The sequence below is a fragment of the Melozone crissalis genome, unplaced genomic scaffold, assembly GCF_028551555.1.
Source record: "Melozone crissalis strain CALT ecotype California unplaced genomic scaffold, PUWL_Pcris_2 ptg000002l_1, whole genome shotgun sequence".
In the NCBI taxonomy this organism is placed as follows: Eukaryota; Metazoa; Chordata; class Aves; order Passeriformes; family Passerellidae; genus Melozone; species Melozone crissalis.
Genome location: NW_026535780.1, coordinates 3,703,888 through 3,729,547, shown reverse-complemented (window position 1 = coordinate 3,729,547; position 25,660 = coordinate 3,703,888). Strand labels below are relative to the sequence as shown.

At 38.2% G+C, this 25,660-nt stretch overlaps 1 protein-coding gene across 2 annotated transcripts in view; it reads right to left on the bottom strand.

Annotated features, from left to right (window-relative positions):
• Positions 1-25,660, bottom strand: part of TRAPPC9 (trafficking protein particle complex subunit 9) — a 449,801-nt gene that overhangs the window by 353,960 nt on the left and 70,181 nt on the right. For both annotated transcript variants that reach the window (XM_054295480.1, XM_054295472.1), the window contains exon 17: positions 17,617-17,741. In XM_054295480.1, coding sequence (XP_054151455.1) covers positions 17,617-17,741 — 125 coding nt within the window. The remainder of the gene's footprint in view (positions 1-17,616; positions 17,742-25,660) is intronic.

The window sequence follows — 25,660 nt, the reverse complement described above, 5'->3', positions numbered from 1 at the left end:
TGTAATACATGGCATATCTATAAAAGAGGAACACATATTATACCTGGCACTGTTTTTCCTTAATATAAAAAATGCTGCATGAAAAATATCTAATTAGAAGTAAAGGCAGTATAGACAATTCCCCCAAATCCCCATGGCAGAGAGACTGAACTAAAGGATTTTTATGGTCCCTTCCAACCCAAACCAGTCTATGATTCTATGCAGCCAGAAAATGTTACAGTAAGAAAGAGGCAGCTATTGGACATGAATTTTAAATGGACTGCTGTTTCTCCTTTCTGGAATAAAAGGATTTTATGTAATACTACATTTATTTCAGGCTTTCAACAGGCATAACCAACTTCATATAAAATGAATGTCCATAATGATGAGTTAGAAAATTAATTCATATTGTTGTTTCTTATGCTGATACTACCTCAATTTCCAGTCCAATATCTATTTTGTTATTAAGCATATTCACATGGAATCAAGTGTATAAAACATTAAATATTACTTCAGCTGCTACCAGTACCAGTAGTAACAAAATGCTTCAACCATCCCATAATTAAACAGTTGGCATGCTCAGAGGGAATAATTATTTCCTATTTTTCTGTGGAAGACAGTGTCACAGTCCATTTAGGGAAGAACTCAGCAGGCCTGCTACTCACTGCATAAAATAGTTAAGGCTGTTGTTCAAAACCCCAAATCTGCTGCTTCTGATACTTTCACTGGAAGAAACTGCTCTGATTCCACACTCAGAAAAGCAGAACTGTTCTCAACATATTATGCAGGTCAACAATTTCTGATTAAGTTTTCTTTCCATAAACCATGCTATTAATAATTTTTCCATTATCCACTCTTTTCTAGAAAGCACTTCACCCCCCAAAAGCTAACAGTTTTGGTTTTCAAGGGTAATGCAACCTACTCCTGACAACAATGAGCATACACAACTATTTGATAAATTGGATGGGGGAAAATGACCCAATCTTTCCCAAGTAATTGTAATTAAACTCATCTATTCTCTTTCATTAATATTCCAGAGTGCCACAGAATCATTTTCTATTTACTTGAATGAATATTCATGAGAGAACTGACTGGAACTCGTGTCCACTTCCCTCACGTGCTCATCATTTCAAACCAACTCTCGTCCAGGCTGGGCAGTCTTGTAACACTGCCATGTCCTAGCCAGGAAAGGGCCTGAATTTGTATTATTTGCATTTCTGGTGCATTGTATTGACCTCACAAGGCCTCAGGACTGAGATTTGTTCAGTTTTCTCTGATTGACCTGCCTGCAACTTTATTTTATGAGCTTTAGCTGCCACAACAATTTGTCCACCTGACCAGGACGCTGTGTCTCATTTGTTTTAATTGTGTGGGCCAACCACAGCTTTACACACAGAGTTGCAAGAGGTAGAATGAGATATTCAGGAACAAGATAATCATGTGGTGTGAATAAATAAAGGGCCTGTCTGATGACAGACACTTGGAGAGGTGGTTGCAGCACAGCTGTACAAGCAAAACCCCACAGGCTGTAAACCACTCACCAAGAATCAGATAAAGAAATGCAGGTGCACAGCTGGACAAAACCCTGCTCAGGGCTAGCAAGAACAAATAACATCTAACATATGCTGATGTGGGATGTAACAAGGAACCACAGACCAATGAAGAAAAAGTAAGGTGTAAAAACACATTAGAAAAGGCATCCTAGAAAAGAAATCACCTGTGGCATGTTCCACCCAGTGAAGGAACCTCACAGCACTGGGAGCGTGGCCATAGCTCCTGCCCCTTTTCCTCTGCTAAGAATTTGGTGTGTAATAATTCCAGCTGTATTATTGTTCTTCCTGTAATGATTCAGACTGGACTAAAATGACTAAAAGGTTACAATTTCTGTACTAAATACTGTAATCATACTGAACTGGCTTAGCCATGTAAGGTGTTACCTTCTCATTGACTGTAAAACAATGAAATGGCATTGAGTGACTTCCAGAGGGGCCTCCCAACCTCAGCTGTTCTGAGTCTGATTCTGTGAATGCTGCCTTATCAATAAATAGCTGGATAAATAAGCAGATGAAATTGGAATGTTTCTTTGAATTCTCTGTGCTGTGTTCTTCTATCTGGCCTCAGACTTACAGTTCTGCTGTATTTGGGACAGATACTGTTCTGATTTTTGCTGTACAGCTCCTAGTCAGTGAACACAACTCTGTAATGCAGCTATTAATTTTCCTTAATGGAGTAGAACCTAAAATTTCAAATAATTTTGTCCTTTTACTTATGTTTTTTCACCCATCAGTGATGACTGATGTTTAATATACCTTGCACTACATATTCTCAAGACTTTTTTGTACAGGTAAAAAATGCCACAGGAATGCTGCAGTTGACTCAGGAAAAACAGAAATATGATAAAACAGCTAAAAGAACACAGTTTGATGCTGAAAAACATCAATTTTCAAAACGTCTTCCATTATTTTTTATTTTTCAGAACTTAAACCCTGAAGTTCTTGGATGAAATATGGCACAGGGCAACCCACAATAAAATGGAAAAGTATTCTCCAAAGAGAGTGCACTGCCCTGAATTGGGCTAAGGTCTCTTGAAAAGGAGACTTTTGATCCAAAATTACTGTGTTAAGATTCTGGGTCTTCTGCAGTTCTCAGAAATATTTATGTCAAGAAAGAACAGTTGACAAAAGTCAACCCTTAAAGTGCACTTTTATAATAAGTGAGAAATTATTCAAAATGCCTTTTCCTACTCGATTCAAGCTGAACCACTCCAAGCAAGAGCCCTATCACCAGCCTATTCATGTGCCTGCCATTAACAGCTTGTTGTAACAAGAAATCTCCTCTTGACAAGAGGAAGTTACAAAATTTCATTCCAACTGTGACATCCCAACCAGTGCCTATCACCTCCCCTTTCATGATTAAAACATTCAGCACAGAACCTCGGGGTAAAAATTCAGTTCACAGAACTCCAACAGGGTGAGGTTTCATTGAGGTTTTCAGAACTTCACAGGAGAAAGTGAGAAGAATCTTTTCTACATTTATAGACATCCATGCAATCTCTTACTCAGTGGAAATAAAACAGCCCCACATATTAAACAAATAATATGTGGCTGATTTTAATTCCATTATTAAGTTAAAATCAAACAGGAACACTGGAAGATGCAGTCAGGTTGCAATTGAAACAGATTTCTGAAAATAAACAGGCTCAAATGCTTGACTTCAGCTTTCACCTAAAGAAGCATCTTCAAAAGTAGCACATTTTCAAGCATGTGTTAAATAGAAACAGCAGCAGTCAAGTTTCCATTTTAAATGAACAAATTTGTAAACTTGTTTGGAAAGAAGTAAATTAAGAACTGACAAAAATGACAGCTGAAAGCAGTAGAACAGTCACGGTATTTTTTTTTCTAAATATAAATCAAGCAAGACTGAAATATCTTCAGTTTCATTTATAAAAACATGTTCTATTTTTCTTTTTTTAAATCTACCTACTTGTGTACAATTTTAACTGGCATTATTCAGTTTAAAATTGTTTTTCATACTGCTGAAGTTATAGTTCTCTGTTTTTAAATCTCCATGTTTATATACTATCTAAACTGGCATTAATCAGTCTAAATTTTGTTTCATAATGCTGAATGAATTAATTTTATCTTGCAGTTTCCAAGTTACTTGTAGCTTATGCAGCTCAAAACCTGAGCCACCGATCAGAATACTAAAAGCACTGATATATTTAATGAAAGTATGCAGTTTTCCAGGGAATACAGGATGGAATTATGTATTAAAAAAAAATAAGGGACAAAACAGGAGAATGTGAAGGCTACATCAAGCATCCATCTCAGCTTAGTAACCAGGTAGCCTTCAATAATATTCCTTAAAAATGAGCAGCTCCACATCCCTCTGCTCCAAACCTAAATATTTCTACTCACTCAAATCTCTTTCCTGTGTGCTCACAAAGCCTTGCTTGCTTTGGGGTTTTCTTCCTGCAGACTCTGTTATTGAGTGTTTATATCAGAGATCTTCAAACATTTGAGTAACTGAGGGGTATCACTAAGTGCAGACAACTTGGGCTTACAGGCTTAGCCTGGGTACTAAATAAATGGGGATATTTCAATTCTTTTATGTAACGGAATCTAAGAAAAATGATCTTTCTGAACACTTTTCCATATTATGCAGTCTGAATATTCCCAAATTGGTTTATTGCATTATAGTCTTCAGTTTTTTGAAATCTTAGAAATTTAGAAACTCATTAAGGTCTTAAAACTGGTAATTTCAGTCTTTTGCATTATTGGTATTCAAGACCCAACAGGCCAAATACTTTCAATAGAAACATAAATGTGCCTGCTGAAGAAGATCTCTCTTCACTGTTCTTTCTGGAGTTTCCCCCACCATTTTGTGGTACAAACCTCCAACACACACACACAAAGTACGTATTTAAAATACACACTCCAGTATGTGGGATATGAAAATAAATTACTTTCCACAGAATATGAATCCACAGATGAAACATTTGCATTTATAAAACAGGTTTACCATTCACAGTGGATCCACCCTGTGGATATTTAATTGATAGGAGGGAGTTGTATTTGCACCATGGCTAAATTTCATTCTTGAAATATTAAATTCATATCAGGAATTCCTGCTTAGATTACACTTCAGTTTCTTAACTTAAATAATGTCCAATTCCATGTAGGCAACAAATCTTTTCAATTTCCAACAGTCATTTTTCTAGTCTCTCTTCAAAATCAATCACAAATTGGTGGTAGGACAGGCAAACTCCAGGTTACAAATCACAGGGAATTTAAGTATCCTGTAAGATTTTATTTTTGCAAATATAATGAACTCTCAGTCATGCATAACTGACAAGCAAAAAGATAAGTTAATTTACAAATGCATTCTCTAGCAGTAACTAATTATTTAACTCAGCTTTACCTTAAACCATATATTAATGGAAAATAAAAATCTATTTAAAATTAAATTCTCTGTGAAGAAATGTGGGGAAATTTTATTTCGGTGACATATTAAATAAAAGGCTTAACTTTCAATCAGATTTCTTTAGAAGAGGGTTCAGATTTCAGTAAGAAAGAAAAAAAAAAGAAGGAAAAGGAAAAAAAGAAACCACCAGAAGTTGCTGGGATGCTGTGATAATTTAAGCTGAATTTTATCCAAATAGCACACAAGTTTGGGTAGGACATAAGGATTAACACATTCAACACTTGCCAAGACTGTCACAACACTGAAATGTCCTCTTGAATTAATTTCAGAACAGGTGCACCCCTACAATTCCAAGAACGATTCCAGCAAGATCCAGCTTGGAGAGGTCCCGTGACAGGGATGGGGACACTGCTGACATTTTCACATTGCAGCCACAGCAGAACTACAGAAGTTTCAGAGCTTTATCTCCTTCTTCTGACTCCCCACATGAAAAAGGAAAAGTGAAAACCTTCTCAGGAGGAAGCAAAAGGGAAGCGATGCAATCAAAAGGGGGAACACTGACAATTCCCTTCTGTTTATTTGCAGCAAAATTATTTTGTTTATATTGCTGCTTAAAACCTCTAGCAGAAAAAAAAAAAATCTTAACTCCTTCAAGGAGGTCATAGATTTGTTTTCACTCTGTGCCCTGAATATTCATTCAAGATGCAGGGTAGCAATTTGTAATAAATTATATGATCATAAGCTGATAGAAAGACCTGAAGAAGTGGCACTGGCAATTAGGGAAATTCCTGAGACAAGAGGGGAAAAAAAAAAACAAACAGCAGCAATCACAAATATTGTAAAAAACTTGGAAATTATCATAGAATGTAAAAGAAAAGGCAAAGAAGAGTCAGAATTCAGAGTTTTTCCTGGTTATTTTCCTTGCAGCCTTAGTCATTCCCACTGATTGCTGCTGAGCTAAAGCAAGGATAGGCACACAGGAAAAAAGAACTTGAACTGAATACAAAAAGGAGATGAAAAGCATCATCCTGATACTGTTATTTCACAAAAAGGTGTATCTTTGCCTCATCACAGATAAAGCATTACTCAAATTGGGAGCTGTATATGCCCTGGAGTTAAATATGGAGAAAAACCTCAGCTATTGATAAATTTGAGTGACAATAACCAAAAAAGCCTTTCCTATTCTTCCTGTCTCAGCAATTTTGGTCACTCCGTCTCTTAATAAAAAGTATTTAGATATAAACAAATGTATTACAGAAAAAGTCATACAGATATTCATCATCACTTCACATTAAAATTAATTAAACAGTAGGCTTGACTCAATCAATCTTTCTTTCAATTTAGAATTCCCTAGGAAAAGCTCAGAACGTGGTGTTTAGGTTAAAAATTGAAATATTGAAACTCCACATTTGATCTCCTCCATCATTTCCGAGCAGCCACTCCAGATCTGAACCTACTCCCCCAGTATTAAATGCTGCAGAGAAACTCTAAACCTGTAGTGTCTGTTTTTCATTTAATTGCTTCCAAATCAAACAGAGCCTGAACAAAACCCACAGACAAACCTGCAAGGAAATGCACTGCACTGCACAGAGCATAACGTGGAAAACACTGTTTCAAACCTGCTGCTATCCTTTAAGATTTTCCCAATTCATAAAACAGTAGGAAAATATAAACCAGCAAGCTGGTGATGCAGAGAGAGAAGTATGGAAAATTTCAGTTTATCCTGGGTGATGAGCTAAAATTCAAGGCTTATTTTTTAGGGTCGGGGAAATAAAATGCCCACCACAACACCAAACAGGTAACCAGGCAAATTTAAGGAATACAGTTTTAAAACACAGGAACTAAATGATCAAAATAATCTGTATCTTCCTCCAAAGGAATGCAGCAAGAGGGGGAAAAGAGGGGGAAATAAAAGATTGTGAAGCTGAGAAACTGTGCTGTGATGCAGAACTCCACGCTGCTCCAGAGCCAGTCCTGCCTATTTCTTTAGGATAGTCCAAGGCCAACTCTTTGGCCTGGCTGACAAAATTTTAATGAAGATTTTCACTGTTCTGCAAATTTCAACCATTTCAGCACAAAGGATGAACAGCTCCTCACGTTGTTTGCTGCATTCTGAAATTTTAACTCCTTCAAAAAAAAATAAGTTTTCTGGTCTTAGAGACCAAGTTCACAAAGGACATTTTTCCATTGTTTTCCTAATCCTGGAACCTGCAGGTTTTGATGTCCAAAAGCAACTTCCACTTCTAGAAAATTCAGACTCTGCTGGGAAAGCACAGGGAGCAGTGGCCAACCAGGCTCTCTTTCCTGAGATACAAAGAAAGACTTTCTAATTCTTCTGAAGGCAATTAAACCTTCAGTCACTGGGACAAGTGCACAAAGTTCTTACTTTATAGTTCTTTTTAGCAGGGACATGAGCCAGATAAGAATCATAGAACTATCAATCCAAGATCATCAACTCTTTCAGTGAAGATTTTTTCCTAATACACACTGTGAGTGTTTTGAAATAGATTTTGTTGTTCTGAGGAAGGAAGGTAAAAATTAAGATGCACAATGAAAATGTACCAGAGTCAGAATCACAGACAGACTTTTATCCCCATTTGATGTTCTACATATCCTTAAAAAGTCTGATGGTCATAGTTTGATTTTTTTTTTCCCGAGTAAGATGCAAGCCTGTGAGCTGAACAAATGAGGCAAAGAGAGCATGAGCTGAGCCTTACAGACTTTCACACATTAGGCTGGTACAAGGTACTCAACAGATGGCAAGATTCCTGAAAAACACAGCCAGGATTTTGTACATGGCAAAGCAACAGTGAGTAGAAAATACTATGAGAGATGAGAAGAGACAAAAACAAAAACCAAAATAAAAAAGGCAGAAAAGCTACAAAGAGCTCATTAAATCATATTAACAAAAGACATTTCTAGACCAAAGTAGAAACATGTCAGTGTTCCAGAGGAGGAAAATCAGTGAGACAGACTTTGCTGTTCTGATGTTCTTTGTGCACGGGAGACACTCTGCAGGTGTCAGAACTGATCTGGGCCCTCTCTCCTGTCCCTGGACAGCAGCAATCAGGAGTTATGGACAAGCAGAGCTATTTGAGATTCCTGCTCTCAGGTTGTCCTTCGGGAATTATTTTCACTCTGGCATTGCAGAGTGCAGAAAACATCCTGTTTTGCACACAACTATGTCACAAATTCTGATTTTCAAAGGGAAACACGGTCCCCTGTATAGAGTAAATAAAGAGAGAATGTCCACAGGCTCATTGTGTTGCCTTTTCCATCAGGGACTTCTCAAAGCAAGTGGCTTTCACAAAGGAGGTGAGGTGAGCAGAGCTGCACTACACAAACATCTGAGGATTGGATTGTTTGGGTTTTGGGGAGGGTTGAGTAGTTTTACTCCATAGAAATCTAAGTTACTATTCAAAGTTATTAGTAAAATACAGGGTTATAACTGCTCAGATCTGGGGACAGCTTTTGCTTTTCCTCAACTCGCCTCCCTTAATCTGAACATCGCTCCCAGGAATATTCACTGAAGTAGTATAGAACATGAGAATAAAATTATTTCTACTTTTATTAATTTTTTAGTTAAAAATCTAACAACCACCCACAACTTCAACTCCATTCCATCCAGACTTGGAGATCATAACCCACACTTGGATACCAAGTACAAAGAACAGTTACAATTCAAACTATTTTACTTATTTTGTGATAGAAAATTTGCCATGGTGAAGTTATGCATTATAGTTGCATGACAGTACCACCACAAAGGAAAGCCAAAAGGTCAGCTTCAAAACTGAAACATTAAAAAAATGTTCATTATAATTCATAAAACTTTCAAACTTTACAGGAATACAGCTTCAAGAGCAAAAGCAGCACTTTGGGGGCAATCATCACTGAGCTGTATAATAGCAAAAGAAAAGCAGTGTCCTCCTTCCTTCGGAATTTGACATTTCTGTCATACACAGAAGTTCCCAATAAAATTCTAAAAATAATTGGTCCCACATTATCTCTTTTACAATAAGTAGAGAAAAAGGATACCTAGGGCAGAAGGCCTTTATTTGCTTTAAAATCCAGTGGTGGAAATTGAAGGTAAGACGAATTAGAGCTAATGGTAAAATGCACTTTTAAAAGGCTATTTCACCATTACAGGAACTGCTGTAAGGATGGAGAAAGTTTTCTGCCACTGAAATATTTCCATAAAATTGGCTAACTTCCAAAAATGCCTGCTTCAGCTCAGAGTTCTTGGCATGATGCTGAAACCTCAGAGGTAAATTTATCAGGATCAGATTAGATGGATGATCAGTAGAAAGTTTTCCACCAAGGCTACAAGAATAGATTCCCAGCATCTGGATAACATTCCATTTTTTTTATAATTCAGATCATTTGCTCTCCATTTGTAGCTATTCCCCTCATTATTCTAGCCTGGAGCACCTATAGTCCACAGGTGATGACCAAGCAAGCAGATAAACTCAGGGAGAGGATGTGGATCGCCAGCAGCACTGACCAACAAGAGGTAGGAAAACAAATGAAGAATAACATGGAAGAATTAAACATGGAAAAATAACATGGAAGAATTAAAACAAAAAGACACAGACAGTTGCCCATAGGGAACCAGCACCACGCAAGGGGCAAAATCCAGAAATGGCTTTTGATAAAAGATCAAGGCTCTAGGCAAAGAAATACTAATATTGAATTCTCAGTGAAGAATGCAGGATTTCAAATGATTTTTTCATATTCTTAAGAAACAAGATTACATCACCTGTTTCTCACCCTCTTAATGGGATGGAGAATTTGGTACTTATTTTCACAATATTCCCAACTCTACATCTTGTGTGATCTTGGGCAAGCAATTCATTCCTTGTTCTGGACTCTCAGCTGCTGCATCAAATGGCAGGAACATCAATAATTGTTTATGACTTCCATTTATTAGTAATAAAAATAATACTTGCATTTGCACAGTGTCTAACCAAAAATGAGTAGAATTTCACATAATTACTCAAGCAAATTACTGAAATGGACTGTTCACCTTGCTGGGCATTTGAAACAAAGATATAACCTAGCTGAAAGTAAACTTGAAAAAATTTAGACACATCAGTTACTGCCATGAAGCAATCTAGAAGCTTCCTTGCTCCAGAGATTTACTTTATTACAAAATATGTATTTTAATTGCTTCTTGTCATTTGTCTTTTTCTCTTCTCAGACTTATTTCAGCAAAACCAATAATGTTTTAAGAGCCCCAGGTTTAAAATTAGCAAGTCATTCTGAGTCCTCCACTCTTACCAATCTGCAAAATGTGATGTATTATGCTCACTGTATTTAATAACTACAGACAGCTGAAGCACATCCAAGTCACTTAACAGTAATATTTATACTAATTTATCATCAAACTACACACCTCTAAGTGGTGCAGCAAATACTCCACACAAAAACAACATGCACCAGTTTAAAGGATAAATTTCCCAATGTAATATTCATAGTACTTTGATCTTCTATTACCAGAGAACATGCTTTTTATTCCATTTAAACACAAGAACATTAGGAATTTAATTTACTCTAAGATTACACACCTACAGAAAATCAGGTCTAATGAATCATAGAGAAACATCTAAGAAATGACACTCTATTTCATCAACACCCTCAAATTCCTACACTTTTCCCTCTTCACAGAACATTTTTTTCATCACCGGCTTTTCCCTCTCACATCATCAGTCACTGCAATTCACAGCAAGATCAGCAATTTAATGACAACACAGAGAAACCAATTTCATAAAATGACCAACAAAATTTGAGCTGGATCTGTTTTATCTAACACAGTATTAAAAGCTGCATTCATTTCAGTCTCAGGGCTTTTTCTTCTTTGTCTTACAAAGAATTTCTTCTCCTCTACTTTTGATGGTTTTAGATCATTTTCATTGCGTGGAAATTTCAGCATTTTGAAGTCAATCTTGTCCTACTCCCGCTAACAAAGAGTTAGCTTCTGACTGATCAATGATAAATTTAGCACATCATCATTATTAGTACTAAATTAAAAAGCTTGAAACACACTTGTAAATAAATTGAAATTCTCTTAAGCAATCCCTCTTGCAGACCATCTTACTGCAAAATTGCAATCTGTCACATTTAAAACCAGGTTTACCCATAAACAGCAAATGTGGAGTTTGCTGGGAGGATTCTCCAGTCACCTCCCTCAGTGAAACGAAGTTGGTAAAGCAGATTCTGAGGAGCCCTTTCAAAAATGCTTCGGCATCAATTGCAGCCACCACAGTCTGCACTTCCCATTTCTTCTGAGCAAAGCTGCCACACCTGACCCACCCTTCTGGAGTGCCCACAGTGATAAATGACTAAAGTTCCTTCTCTTTCTCATATTCCTGGGGAAGGCAGCTATTAACAATGCCACTTCTAGTTAAACAGAACACTCACAGTCTAAAGATTTTATTTTTCTTTTATCAAGATGCTCTTTATCTCCTTGGCCAGCTGCCCAAAAATCAGAACAAAACTCTAAGCCTTACTATGATCTGCCTCTATGACTGAGGAGCTGAAAATATTTCAATTTAAAAAAGAAGTTATTTGAAATATTAAGAAATTTAACTTGTCTGCAGATTTATTTATTTATTCTCAAATGGCGAGAAAAAACTATGGCACAGTGTTTATCACAGCCTGCAGTACAACTATTCCTCATTACTTGTCAATGCACTGAGTTTTGTGGGTAAAAGACCACAGAAAATTATTAAATCAATAAAATTTATGGAATTTCAAAAATGCTCCATCAAACATTTGGAATGAAAACATCATCATATGCAGGATGAGCAATATTTAAGTAAAAATGCAGCACGAGGCTGAAACCAACTTCAGCAGCAAATGTCTGGATCTACAACACGAGCACTGTAAATGTGCTCAGGTAAGAACCAAGTAAATAAGGCACCTGAAATAAAGAGTGGTCTGTGGTCCAAACCCTGCCTGACCTCCCTCATCTGTTCTCATTAAAAGAGGAAAACTCAACATGCAAGAACTTGCAAGTGCAAAGTTAATGTGTAAAAGCCCAGAGGGATTCTGCATTTGTGACACCCGACCGTGGAGCACACAGCAGGTCACACTCTGAGAGCTCCAGGCTGCAGGGGCTCTCTGACCTCTGGGAGAACATTTTGAGGAAATTTATCCCCTAGTGCAAGAGCATTCACACAAACATCTCAGTTTCTCATTATTCTTAAAATTTCTTACAGAGCTGACTGGACTTTCACCACCCTGTTCCAGATGTTTGTTCCAAACCTCTCTCCCTCCACGTCAAGTTTCCAGCTCAGCAGTTCTTCACATGAGCCCATCTTTATTATTTCTCCATTATTCAAACCCAGTCAACTTCCCCTCCTTTTCTCCCCTCACTTTCTATGCAGCCAACCTCCTCCTACAAAAGCCAACCTCAGTATTGAGATTTTTTCCTGACTTATCACAATGTCATTATGGATGTGACCACCTCCAGCTGGTCCCATAAGCTCTGTTTATTGTGCTGGTGTCAACTTTCATTTCTCTTTGTCCATCTTTAGACAAGAAGGAGATGAAGTGTGGTTTTATACAGGAGATTGCACCTGCAGCTACTCCTGATGAGAGATTTGTCTGGGTATGAGCAGGGTATCATCACTTGTTTTCTGAGTGATAATGAAGAAAGTCCAAAAAAAAGTGCTTTTGACATGCAGACAGTGAATTCTTCCAATTTTTTTCTACTAGTACTTTATAAATTTTTTATTCCTCCTTTCATGTCAAATAAAATGGGGAAAATAGCAAGTTCTAAACAAAATCACATTGAAATTGTAGATGCTACTGTACTAATATAGAATGTAAAATACAAGACAAGCTGAATGAATTGAATTTATCCAAACCCAAGGGGCAGTAGGGTTTTTTCCACCCCTGGCTCTAGGGAATAGATTTAGTCAAGTATTTTCTTAATGTTCTGAATTGCAGTCCTCTCTAGGGCACAACAGACTGTTCCTTTCTTGAGAGACCAATTCACAGAAGGAGAGGAAGAGGAGTGGAGAGCAGAAATTGTGTGGAATACTCAACTATTTATAGAACTCCAGGGAAGATAAGCAAAGCTGAGCTGGGCAGGGAAGGAAAGCTAAAAGCATTTAGACCCAGACTGCTCAAAAATTGCCAACTTTCATCCAGATCCAAATCCAGATCGTAATCAAATTTTGCCAGACAGGTACCAGCTGCCAAAAACCCATTTCTCCCTTGTTTTTGCAGAATGGCTCTATTTTTATAATCCACTTTATCTCAAAGAAAACTGCAAATTTTGGCCAGGAAGGCAATAAAAAACACCTTGCTGACCTGGCAAAGGTTGATGTGGCTCACAGCTCCAATCTGAGCAGGCTTCAGGAGATGTGAGTGGCCTTCTGGCACTCGCATCACAAATTGTCAATTATAAAAAATAAGATATGTATTATTTTGATAAAAATCAGATTTGGAAGTGAAAGAGCGTTGTTTATTTTTTATCTTCTACCATCTTGAAAGTTATTAGGGAAATGAGATAGAAACATAAAACTTTACATGTTTAATATTGAGGGAGAACTCAGGGCCACAGAATTTATAAGCATAGTAATGAATTCCAAAATAGGACAGAGTAGAAGTGCAACATCCTAACTGGACTATTGTGCCTAAGATCTTATTCCTATATTCACATTTCTTCAATGAAAAGGAATCTAAATTTCAGTTGTGTTCTATAGACTCTACATCTACTCTAAATTCAGCAGCACCCAAAATTATTTTTAAAATTTAAAAAAAAATCCCATTTGTTCTGTTTAAGGGCTTAAACTTAGAATAGATATAAGGTTTATGAACAAAAGGAGTTAGAACTTAAAGTATCAACAATATAAAGTTTGTCCCTATTAGCAGCACACTTTCAAATAGAAGAGGAAAGCCTGAGAATTGAATAGAAAAAAAATCCAATTAAGGCCTGCATCTCATCTTAATACACTGCTGAGTAAATCAGAAAAGATACACTAAAGACAGTGTGTTAAATTAAATTAGCTCTACATACTGTATTTTAACACTTCCTACCATTTACTGAGAGCGCAGGAACAGAGCGGTTTTATGAGAGTACTTAAACCCTTCCAGCTTCTGCAGCTGAATCTCCAGAATTACAGCTCACATTCAGGATGCAGAAGGAAATTCTCCTGAACAAACAAGTCTCAAAACAAATAAAGAAGTCAGCCAAATCCCTTATAAATTATAAACCAGCCCTGTCTGCCAAACAACTGCCCAGTAAGCACTGGAAATGTTTAACAGCTTAAACCAAGGGTTTAAAAAACTCACAATATGCTTTCAAAGTTTTCATCACCCAGCTAAAAGAGTTCTCCATTTCAGCTCTTCATTTGGGTTGGACTGATCTCTGAAGCTCAAGTCCATATGGAATAAGGACTGAAGTGCCAGTTTGTTTCTTCCATCTGACAAGAACTAGACCCCATGACAAAATCTCAGCTTCCAAGCACGAAAAGCAGTGCAGAATCCCCCAGGTTCAAACTGGCACTGTGTTTGCTGAGAGATCATGGAATCTGATTACATTTCTCACTGCAGCTTTTGCATGGAGACATAGAACAGTTGAATATCTGAACACACTGCAGTGTTACTCAAAAAGTAACAGATTCAGCCTCAAACCTGACATTCCCACACCACAGCAATGGTGAAAGGCTGTTACCCTCAGCAGAGTAATTCATCCTTTCATGCAGATGCACCCTGGAACAACCAAGGAGTTTAGACAAGGCTCAGCACAACAACCCAGCACTGAACAGCAGAAAAGAATATCTGAACATAATATTACAGCCTGAGATTTCATTCAGCTTGAGGGTATAAGCAAGCTTTATGATGAGGTCATAAAGCAATTTTTACACTGAATTTATGAGCTCATTGTAACAGCCATTTCCAGCAGCTAGTGACTGGTTTATTAGGAGACAGCCTACAGCAAAATTGGAAACAGAGATTGCAGAGAAGCTCGACTGCAATATCCAAGACTGAAGCACAAAATCTGTAAGGCAAACAAGTAGGGAGGGAAGGTTTAAGCATGAGGCTTATAAATATCTGAACAAGGACATTTCAGAATCAGCAACACGAGAAGCATTGATTTACACTCACTTTCATTTGCAGAAATTCACTTTTATTTGAAGATGAGCTTATGCACAGCATGCAGGATTGAAAAATAATCACTACCCCTGAATATTCACACCAGACACCTATTGTTAAATCATGAAAAAGTGACAGCAGAGTGTTTTCACCACACATACAAATTGTTTAAGATCCATCTTGCTTCTTAAGTTAAAAACTCCCACTTGCTTCTTACATTAGTCCTTGTCAAACCACTCTAATTGTCACAACAATAAAGCAAATGTAACCCACAGCTCATCCCAAACTGCTCTGTGAGGGACAAACAGCTCAAAAATCCAGATTTGTTCTGCTGCCATAGGGAAAAACTCAAGGATCTTTTAAGGAGGTTCTAGGGAACTCAAAAAGGTTCATAAATATCAAACATTTTGAGACTCAGCATCAAAGGGAATCTTGGATCCTCTCTCATGTGCAGATCCCAGCTTGTTTCATTTCACACAGCAATGTCTGAGCAAAAGCATTTGACAATGAACATAATTCATGTACTCAAAGACACCCAGTCTAAACCAGAGAGACTCAAATCCAAAACTGCAGCAAATTCCTCAAAACTCAGCCAAGACAACTGGATCACAGAACATTCTAATGATATCTATAAATTCTTAATTGACTGGATTGTTTACAGTAACTCCCTGTTATCTGTGGTTTGGAATTTATCTGGCTTTCATTTTAAGCTATTGGTGGTTCCTATGCTGCTTCCTACTAAAGAGCAGTGTCAAAACAGAAGCCACAAGCAGAAATCCACATTATCACAGAATGACTGCCTAAAGGGGCAAGTACATCTCCTCACTTAGAACAGGTCATTTTTTCTGGTCATTTACCCACTACCCACTATGTCTGTCCATGTACGTAGAGAGTTAATTATGTGCACAGCCCAGTGAATCAAAAAACATTTTTAGCATAGTTCTAAATAGTTTTGAGCTCCATAGGCATTTTTAATCCAAGCAGATCCAGTTATTGGTTTATAGTAGTTTAATTGGGACAAACTCCAAGCATGCTACAGGTTCTGTACAGCAGTGATGCTCATCAGGCTCAGGACACAGAGAAATTTACTCAGCAAAGAATCTTTGGTGCTGTTGGAATGTGTATTCCCTACTCAACATAGTTTTGATCATCTGAATGGTTCTTCCATCACAAAATACCAATTAAATCAAAATTCATTCCATAACCCTGGCAACAGGATCCGGCATGTGCCTTCCCACCACAGTTTTTCTACACATGCTAAAAACCAAGTTTCTGCTTTACACCCCTTCAATATCCTTCTAATACTATCACACAGATCATTGGGAACCTGCAACTTCTTGGTTGCCAGGACAACTGATTGACAAGCAAAAAGTGCACCAAAATGCTTTTTTCTTTTGTACTTGGAACAAACTTCTGCATTTCTAGATTTTTTAGTCCTATCTTGAAGTAACACTCCCATTGCTGCTGTAACCGAGAAGTGTCTACAGGTCAGACATGCTACACAAATCTCTGAACTTAATTAATGCTAGACATTTTGTTCACTTAAATAGCAAATTATTTCCTCAATCATGCTCATTTACATTTGTAAACAATTGGGAAACACCTTACTATGTCATAAAAAACAAAGACTTGAGTAATTTTGCTAAGACCTTTCCTGTGCTGCAGAATCAATTGATGATGAATTAACAGTGCTAATGATCCAAAAGGAACACATTTACAAATTAACAGCTTCACCTGTTAATTGCTCAGATAGAATTGTGAACTGTGGAGGTATCAAATTCACAGGCAAAGCAAGTCACTGAGAAAAGCAGAGCCTGTGTTTGCTTCTCAGCCAAACACACACAAAGCCAAATTTTGCCACATATAACACTCACTCTAATTCCTGACAGGATGAGCTGATGCAGAACATGGATCTGTGCAGGAAATGTTACAAATACTGAACACAACACAACATTCACCAAAAGCTGGGAAGAGACCAATGAAGTGCTGCAGTCCATTATTTACAATCTTTCTTATTTTCATCTCAAATTATATCTTCAAATCTGGCCATTATGAGGCTAAATTTATTTCATGCTCTAAACAACAATTTTACACTTTCAACAGGTAAGATCTGCCCCAGAAAAGCAAAGAGCAGCTTAGGCCAGGGCAGATTTGGTAAGCACAGTGCAGCTTCCACCTACACAACTCTTCTTCTACCCTGCTACTTTTCTTTACTTTTCCTTTGACTCTCTCAACTATTCTGTTTTATTACTTGTAGGAACATCACTAAAAAAAACCTCACTGCAAGAAAGCCAAGAATTCACAGAGAAGCACCTTCCTACAGAGTAAATAGCTTGAGAAAGCACCATGAGGTGAGCTGACAGCTCCCCCAGTACACCACAGGGACAGCCAGCTCTGCAATTTCCACTCTTAGCCTGATCTTTCTTCACCTTTTTTGTTTGTTGGCTCTAATATAACAATCCAAACACAGAACATCAAGCTGTGCTAAAGGAAACCAAAGGGAAATATTTATGAGACAAGGAAACCTTTGTTTTTTAATCACACAACAAACCATAGCACAGTACAACTAAAAAATCACAGGTTTTACTTATTTTGGTGTCATTCCCCTACCTTGACGTGACTGAAATCGCCAACTTTGCTGCTTTCCTGGGGATTAAGAGGTTTGGTCTCCACTCTTGGTTTGACAACCTGCCTGAAAGGACTGGAGAGTGGGAGTCCACTGACACTGATTCCATCTGGAAAACAGAACAAAGAGAATTACTTTTGCTTGTCTCATGCTATGTTTTGTTCCAATTAATATTATATCTTATTATCAAAGGGAGAGAAAAGACACAAAATTTATATTAACCTTTTACACAAAAAGACAAAACAAAAAACAAAGATTATTTGGCTGTTTCTCCCGGGACACCAAAAATAATCAAACTTGACCACACCAAAAACTCAGTGAATATCACGGGGAAGGATGGAAACTGCATTTGAAATAATCACAATAGAGATGTCAGGTTAATAATATAAAATTACTTTTAACATTTACAGTATTAAAATAAAAATCAAAGTTTGTGGTTTTCCATGTCAGTGTGATCCTATCAGCTCCTTAAGATCCTTAAATTAATTTCTGGTACAAGGATTTCTTTTTAAAGTGTATATTGTGGAAAATGACAGAAAATAGAGATGTCATATTTTGTACATCTACTAATGCAAAAATAGATTAAATAGTTCTCACATATAAAGGAGGCAGAATGGAAACTTAAGGTTTCCATTGTATGAGTCAACAAAAAAGCTTAAAAATACCCTGAGAGGAATGTCCTGAGAGTTTGGTGCTCACTCCCAGTCTGGGTACTGGCACACACAGGATGACAAAGATACAACACAACAACTTAACAGCTTCTGTTACTGCCAACAAGGTGTAACTTGAAGGTAAATAAATGCACCGCAGCACATTTGGGGTCCTCAACCCAAAAACTCTAAGCACAAATTTAAAATGTTTGAAAATTACTGCTGAATCAAAAGAATTAGAAGAACAAGAGAATTAAAACAAGGAAGCTTTAACAAACAGTAAAAATAGATTCACTATTTGTTATTATTTACATCCAAAGAATAGAAATACTTTGATCCTTGATGCTGTGCAGAGCAAGTGCAATCCACAAACACCAACTAAATACAAGCAAAATCTCATGTACAGCAGCAGAGACATAGAGCTGAACACACAAATTGTGACACAAAATCCAAACAAATTTCCTAAATTGCTCCTATGAAATCTGGACATGCTGAAGAGCTGAAGATACATTCCTCAAAAGAAGAAATCACAAGGACAAGATGGAACATGTAAGGGTTTTGCTTCATTAAACTTCACAGGTATCCAAAGGAGAAAACAAAGGGATTATTCCCATATTCCCTTACTTGCAATTTCCTTCACTAAATAATTCTAAAATTCACCTTACCACTGAATAAATATCCTAAAAAAATTCTATCAGTCCCTGGGGGAGAGCAGGACAGGAGGTGAGAGCATCCTGCCCATGCAATGCAGCAGGACCATGAAAAAGACAAAACACAGAAATAAATACAGAACTACATTTGATCACAGGCTTTGCAAGCTGCTCTTTCAAAATGAAAATTAGAAGTTTTAATTGAGGAAAAATATTCTTCTCCAACTGATGAATGATTTTCACTAGTTCTATATTTAGAACAAAAACTGACACTGACTGGTGCATAAAATTGCAAATTAAAACATGAAAGGAACCAAGTATGAAAACCTGCATGGCATTAGTCACATTTTCCACTTCTTATATGGCATGAGCTTTATTTCTTTGAGAGAAGAATAGATAATACCTAAAACATCACAGAGATACAGCTAATGCCTTTCTTAATTACTTTATCTTTTAAAATCCCATTTTATTTTTAATTTCTACAGTGGGGTGGGGGGAAGAAAAAACAATCGTTTAAACATTTTCTCTGGAAAGAAAACATTTTTAACTCTCTAATTTGTATCTGAAAAAGGAAGTTTTCTAGCAAGGGAGACATCAGGATGAAAGGGAAGTCCAAGGTAACTTGGTAGTGGTTGAACTTTCTGTCTCCAGTCTGTGGCACTTGCCCAGAACCAGTGCCAGGCACTTTGTGATGCTGTAAATGACTCAGCCCTTCTCAGCCTGGACTGCTCAAGGCAACTTCTCTGCCAGAGGACAAAAAAAATAATTTTCTACCACAAACAACTATTTTTTTTAAATTATTTTGTTTCTCCTCTTCTTTGATCAGGCAGCAATGGGAGAAAAGACCTTGCTCAGCTCCCCTGCAATACATTAAATAGTCAGAATGGGGGAAAATGCTGTTAAAAACCCTGCTAGGCTGCAGAACTTAATGATGGCAGGAGAAAACACTGAGCACCAATGAAGCAGTTCTCCAGAAGTTTTACATTATTGATACTTATATTTTTTGAGATTTCATACATTTTATTTTCTCTCATGAAGTTCAGAGAGGTGAAGATGTTAAATCCTCCATAGTTTTCTTTTGTCAATCCCGACTGTCAAACATCCTGAGCAGCCTTGTACTATATAAAAAGTATAATTATCTTTCCACTCTGTCCAGAAATTTTCCTAATTTCAACAATCCACACTGAATATTTCCATGGTAACAGCTTATGACCAACACTTTTCCCATGGTAACTGCAAAAACACAGCTTGCCTTTCCAACATCCCAGTCACTGCTGTCACAACAGAGCAAAATCTCCTACCAGCATTTCCTCTTTCCTATCAAATGTTAAGTAAATTGTCAATTTAACTTCATTAGCCACTTTCCCAGCACTCTGCACAGAAGAATCCCACAAAATTTCTTACTTGGATGAGGGAAGTACATTCAGGGAGTTAAACCTGTGGAACTACAATGAGCACAGAAGGAAGGGGTGGCAGGGGACAGCTCCTGTCCTGTGTCACACTGTGCTGTGCAAGGACCACTGGCCTGACCCAAAAATGGATCCATTTTTACTGTCTGTTAAAGCTTCCTTGTTTTAATTCTCTTGTTCTTCTAATTCTTTTGATTAAACAAGTAATTTTCAAACATTTTAAATTTGTGCTTAGAGTTTTTGGGTTGAGGACCCCAAATGTGCTGCAGTGCATTTATTTACCTTCAAGTTTATTTACCTTCAAGTTGGCAGTAAAGAAGCTGTTAAGTTGTTGTGTTGTATCTTTGTCATCCTGTGTGCGCCTGTATCCAGAATGGGAGTAAGCATCAAACTGGGGACATCACAGCCATGGAGGTCCCAAACCCCATAGAAAGGAAACATTTTAAAACTGTTCCAGTGACACCACAAAAGTTGGGATTCTGAGGCAGTGTCCAGGCAATTCCATGACACCCAAAATGGAAACTGTGGAAGGTTTTAGGCTGAAATGCTGCTTTTGTCCAGGAGAATTTCATACAATCCAACAGCAGTGCAGCCCTGCTTCCTGCAGCTTCCTCAAAAGCAGCACAGGGACCCTGAGAGGGGCAGGAGGAGGAGGAATCCCAGAATTATTCAGGTCGGAAAAGGCCTCAGAGATCAGGGAGTCCAGCCTATGACCAGACATCACCACATCCAGAGCCCGAGTGCCACGTCCAGCCCTTCCTGAAACACCTCCAGGGATGGGGGCTCCGCCACCACCCTGGGCAGCCCATCCAGGGAGGGCAGGAGGGGCTGCTGGCCTGGAGCAGGATCCCTCCTGCAGCCCAGGGATGTTTCTGGGGGGGTTCTGCCCCTCTGCTCTGCTCTGGGGCTCCCAACATCAAAAGGATCTGGAGCTGCTGGACCAGTTCCAAAGCAGGCATCAAAGATGCTCAAAGGGCTGGGATGCCTCTGCTCTGGAGACAGGCTGGGAGAGCTGGAGCTGTGCAGCCTGGAGAAGAAAAGGCTCTGGGGAAAACTCAGAGCCCCTTCCAGGGCCTAAAAGGGATCCAAGAGAGCTGGAGAGGGACTTTTTGCAAGGCCATGGAATGATAAGACAAGATGAGGGTGGCATCAAACTGACAAGGAGAAATTCTATCCAGAGCATGATGAGGCCCTGGCACAAGTTGCCCAGAGAATTTGTGGGTGCCCCATCCCTGGAAGTGTTCAAAGTCAGGTTAGACAGGGCTTGGAGCAACCTGGGATAGTGGAAGGTGTCCCTGCCCATGGCAGGGAGGTGGAATGAGATGATCTTGACAAGGTCTTCCAACCCAAACCATTCTATGATGCTATGTCACAAAATCATGGAGTTTTTGCAAAGTACACAGCTTGATCATAACATATGAAAACTAAATGCCACTTCAACCCATTTGTTTATTTTGTCAATTCTTGCCTGACTGAAATTTCAAAACAAAAACCTCTTGCTAGGCAATATCTCATAAGAACACTGTAACAGCTTTGAAGTTCTTTAAACATGCAGGGAAAAAAAAACCTCGAGACAAGAGACAGACTCTGCTTGCTGAACTTGAATGTCTTTTCTTTTATTTCCCCCTAGAAAAAGAGAACTGTATTCTCATGATGTGTGCAGAATTCTAGAAACTTGCTGTGTGCAGCAACAAAGAGCAGAATAACACCAGAGCACAGAGAGTTTGAGGCAATATAATGCACCCTTCACACTTCAGGTGGGCACTGGGATGCAGCTCCTTCCCTCTGTCCAAAATGTGCTCAGGACCATCACAGGAGGGAGCCCAGGCAGCAGCACTCCAGGCAAAGTTCCTGGGAATGCAGCAGCTCTGCCTCAGCCAACATGAACCAGACTTGAGCTCTTCTTTGAAACTCCATTACCTTTGAAGATAATAATTAACAATAACAAATGCACTGTAAGCAAGGATTTATGTCCTGAGGTTGTTGAACTGAACTAAAATTGGAAGATAAATTTACAATAAGTGTGAATGCAATGAAAGAGAACAAATGAAGTGTAAAGAAGTTCATAATAAAACTAGAGATTATGTATGCAGATTACATTAGATGCTAAAATAAAGTGCCTCAGCAAAGGACCAGTATAAAAGGATGGAAGGTTTATTGGCCTGTATGTGCCAATAATCAATTTATTGTTATTTGCCTCATGTTTGTCTTAGTTATTTACATTGTAAAGATTTGGGGTCTGAAACACAAGCTGTCTGTGTATTTGTAGTGGCTGGAGTACTATGGCACTTAGATACTGTTAAAAAATCCCACTCTGTATTAGTCAAACCATGAGACAAGATGATTTATCTGGTTTAATGTGCAGGGGGAAGAGAAGAGGGCACCTTATCTTCCATAAGCACTAAAGCTGGAATTCAAGAAGAATTCTGTAGTTCTCAAAAATATTAAGAATATTTTTTAAAGTTACACAGCGATGAATTTATGGAGGACACAGAAGCATCTGTATTTTTAAAAAACAGAACAAAAGGGGAAAAAAACCTAATTTGCTCATTTCAACAGTACATCCAAACTGGTATCTTCAAACTGCAGAGACAAAAAAAAAACTTCTTAGAAATGAAGTCACTTCAAAAGAATACTCAGAATAATTAAATGTAATAAAGGCTACTAAGCAGAGTAACATGGAAATGATAATACTGCAACATCTCTGAGGACCCCATCATCATCACCAGTGATACCATTATCCTAATAGAGTCCTCCAGGCTACTTAGTTTCTTGGAAGAACTGTCAAGAAAGCATTTAAATTCCAAACAAGGTATCATTCCAACAAACAAACAAACAAACAAAAAAAAAAAAAAAAAAGCTTTGTCTGTACATTGTATAAGTGCAGGGACATTTTAAAGCAGATAAAATCTGGACATTAAAGCAGAAAAACAACAAAGGGAGTATGAAAAATTCACTGGTCTTGCATACCAATGTTAAAAATATTCAAGATTTGTGCTCCTAGAAATATGCTATTATTGCTCTGCAACGTTTTTCCCCCTGGAAAAAGGAGTGATGCCTCAAGTTTTAGCTTTCATATTTCCAGATTCTGTAGACATTAGTTTATAACTCTGAACTTCATATAAAGTGTTAGCAAGTTCTCCTCACAGCTCAGTCAGACAAAACAATCCTTTTCCAGCCCCAGAACCAAGGACACCACTGCAGCTTCAGGCCCAAAAAGTGCAAACAACAGGGAATTGAGGAGAGCACACTGGGAGGATGGGACTTCATAACCTGAAGCTGTAATTGGACAATTAACCCCAATATATAAATGGGCCAAAACTTTTAAAAGTGTGAAAATTCATTACTCACAGTCCATCTTGGGTGGAGCCATGGCCAGGCTCTTGCACTCTCCAAGGTGTTTCCTTTAAAGGCCTTTTTAATGAATCCCTGGTTTATTCCTTTAACTCTGTCTAGCCTCTGTTCTAGGCAGCCTCTCCAGGCATCAAGAGAAGGGAAGGAGAGACTTAAGGCACAGATTTGCTTCTCTCTCAATGTGTAATTAATTAGTTCCTTTGATGAGTTTATGAATTTAAATATTCTCACACTTGTCTTTAGGTTCCCTATACAGGGAATAAATGAACATTAACATTCTACATAATGAAGTATTCATTGCAAATTAATTCATTAACTTTAAAAAACTCTGTCCCCACCTAACAGGAGCTTTGTTAAAAACCTCAAACGAGTCACTGTGTACAATACAGTAGAGAAAGAGCACCTTTTGTTCTCACCCCATTTTTAGTGTCAGGGAAATGCAGAATTTCAGAAACTGTATAATAGCTGGAAAGGGGAATTCATTATGCTCATAATGTGAATATCCTGTTGACCTTTTTAGTCACCTTAACAGGTGACAGAGATCTCAGTGCTTCAGCTCCTTGCACCTGGCTGTACCAAGCAGACCAAGGGCTTCCCCCTGCCTCACCCAGTGTAACAACCTAATTTAATTAAATTAAATGCCCATGCTGACCTTCTCAGCCAGAGGAGGAGCCCCGAACCATCCAGCTGACAAGAGATCCAAAATTTCACTAAGATTTGTAGCAAACATGGATCTCCCTGCATGGATCTCCCAAATCTTGGTCAACTGGCTTTAAGACATGGGATCACAGAATTGTTAAGGTTGGAAAAAACCTTGAAGATCATCCTTGATCAACTCTCAGCCCAGCACCTCCATCATGTTCACCACTAAACCACATCCCCAAGTGCCACATCTGCACTTTTTTTGGAACACTTTCAGGGCTGGTGAGGCTGGTGAACAGGGCAGCCTGTTCCAACGTTTTCCAACCATTTCAGTGAAGAAATGTTTCCTAACATCCAATCTACACATCCCCTGCTGCAACTTGAGTCCATTTCCTCTCATCTTGCCTTTTGTTACCTGGGAGAAAAGACCAACATCCAATAAAATGACAAAATTCAGCATAAATAAAAAGGGGGGAAAGAACCCTAAACTTATACATGCAGAAAGAGGCTCTCAGGATATCATTTCTGTTGACAAGCAAGATCATGGAGTTGTGGTTCACACATTCATGAATCTCCCAAATCAATGCTCAGTCAAAAAAGCAAATGATAAATTGTGCATAATCCCATGATTGTAAGGCAAGTAATATAAAACAAAGAGCACCATTAGGTCATCACATGAACACACGGATCAGCTTTCACTGTGTAAAGCCTCCCTCAAATTGACAGAAATGAGAGTTCAAAAGGGACAAGACTGACATTGGAACAGTTCCTATAACAGGGACAGCCAAACCCTCAGCAGTTAGAAACCCCCAGTCTGCTGTGACAATACCCTGGGAAAATGCATCAGATCACTGCAGGAACCATGTTTGGAAGATGTCCTGTTACCTCTCTCATGCAATTAAAAACCTGGGAACACAAGGCCACCAGTAAGTGCAAAGCTGCTAAAAAGTAATTTAGCTGTGACTCTTCTTGCCATGGAATGTTGTGAAGAGCTGACAGGAAGAATGGAGATTTTTATCCCACTAAGGATGAGTAAAAGTGCCTAGAACCAGAGAAACCATATTCAGCCCTGGAAGCTCCTAAGCTAATAGTTAGAGGCCTAGAGGAAAACAGAAGTTAGTGCACAAATTTTCCTGTATTATCCCATTGGAATCTGTTCTTAGCCACTGTTACAGTCAGGATATTGGCTGGATGGTCACTGATGTCATGTACTCATGGTTTTGCTTCCTTCAATCTGGAAAAACACCCAACATTTTTCCCTGTGAGGCAGCACACCATCAACACATCTCAGCAATTCAGATTGAGAGCTTGGTTTACTTTCCA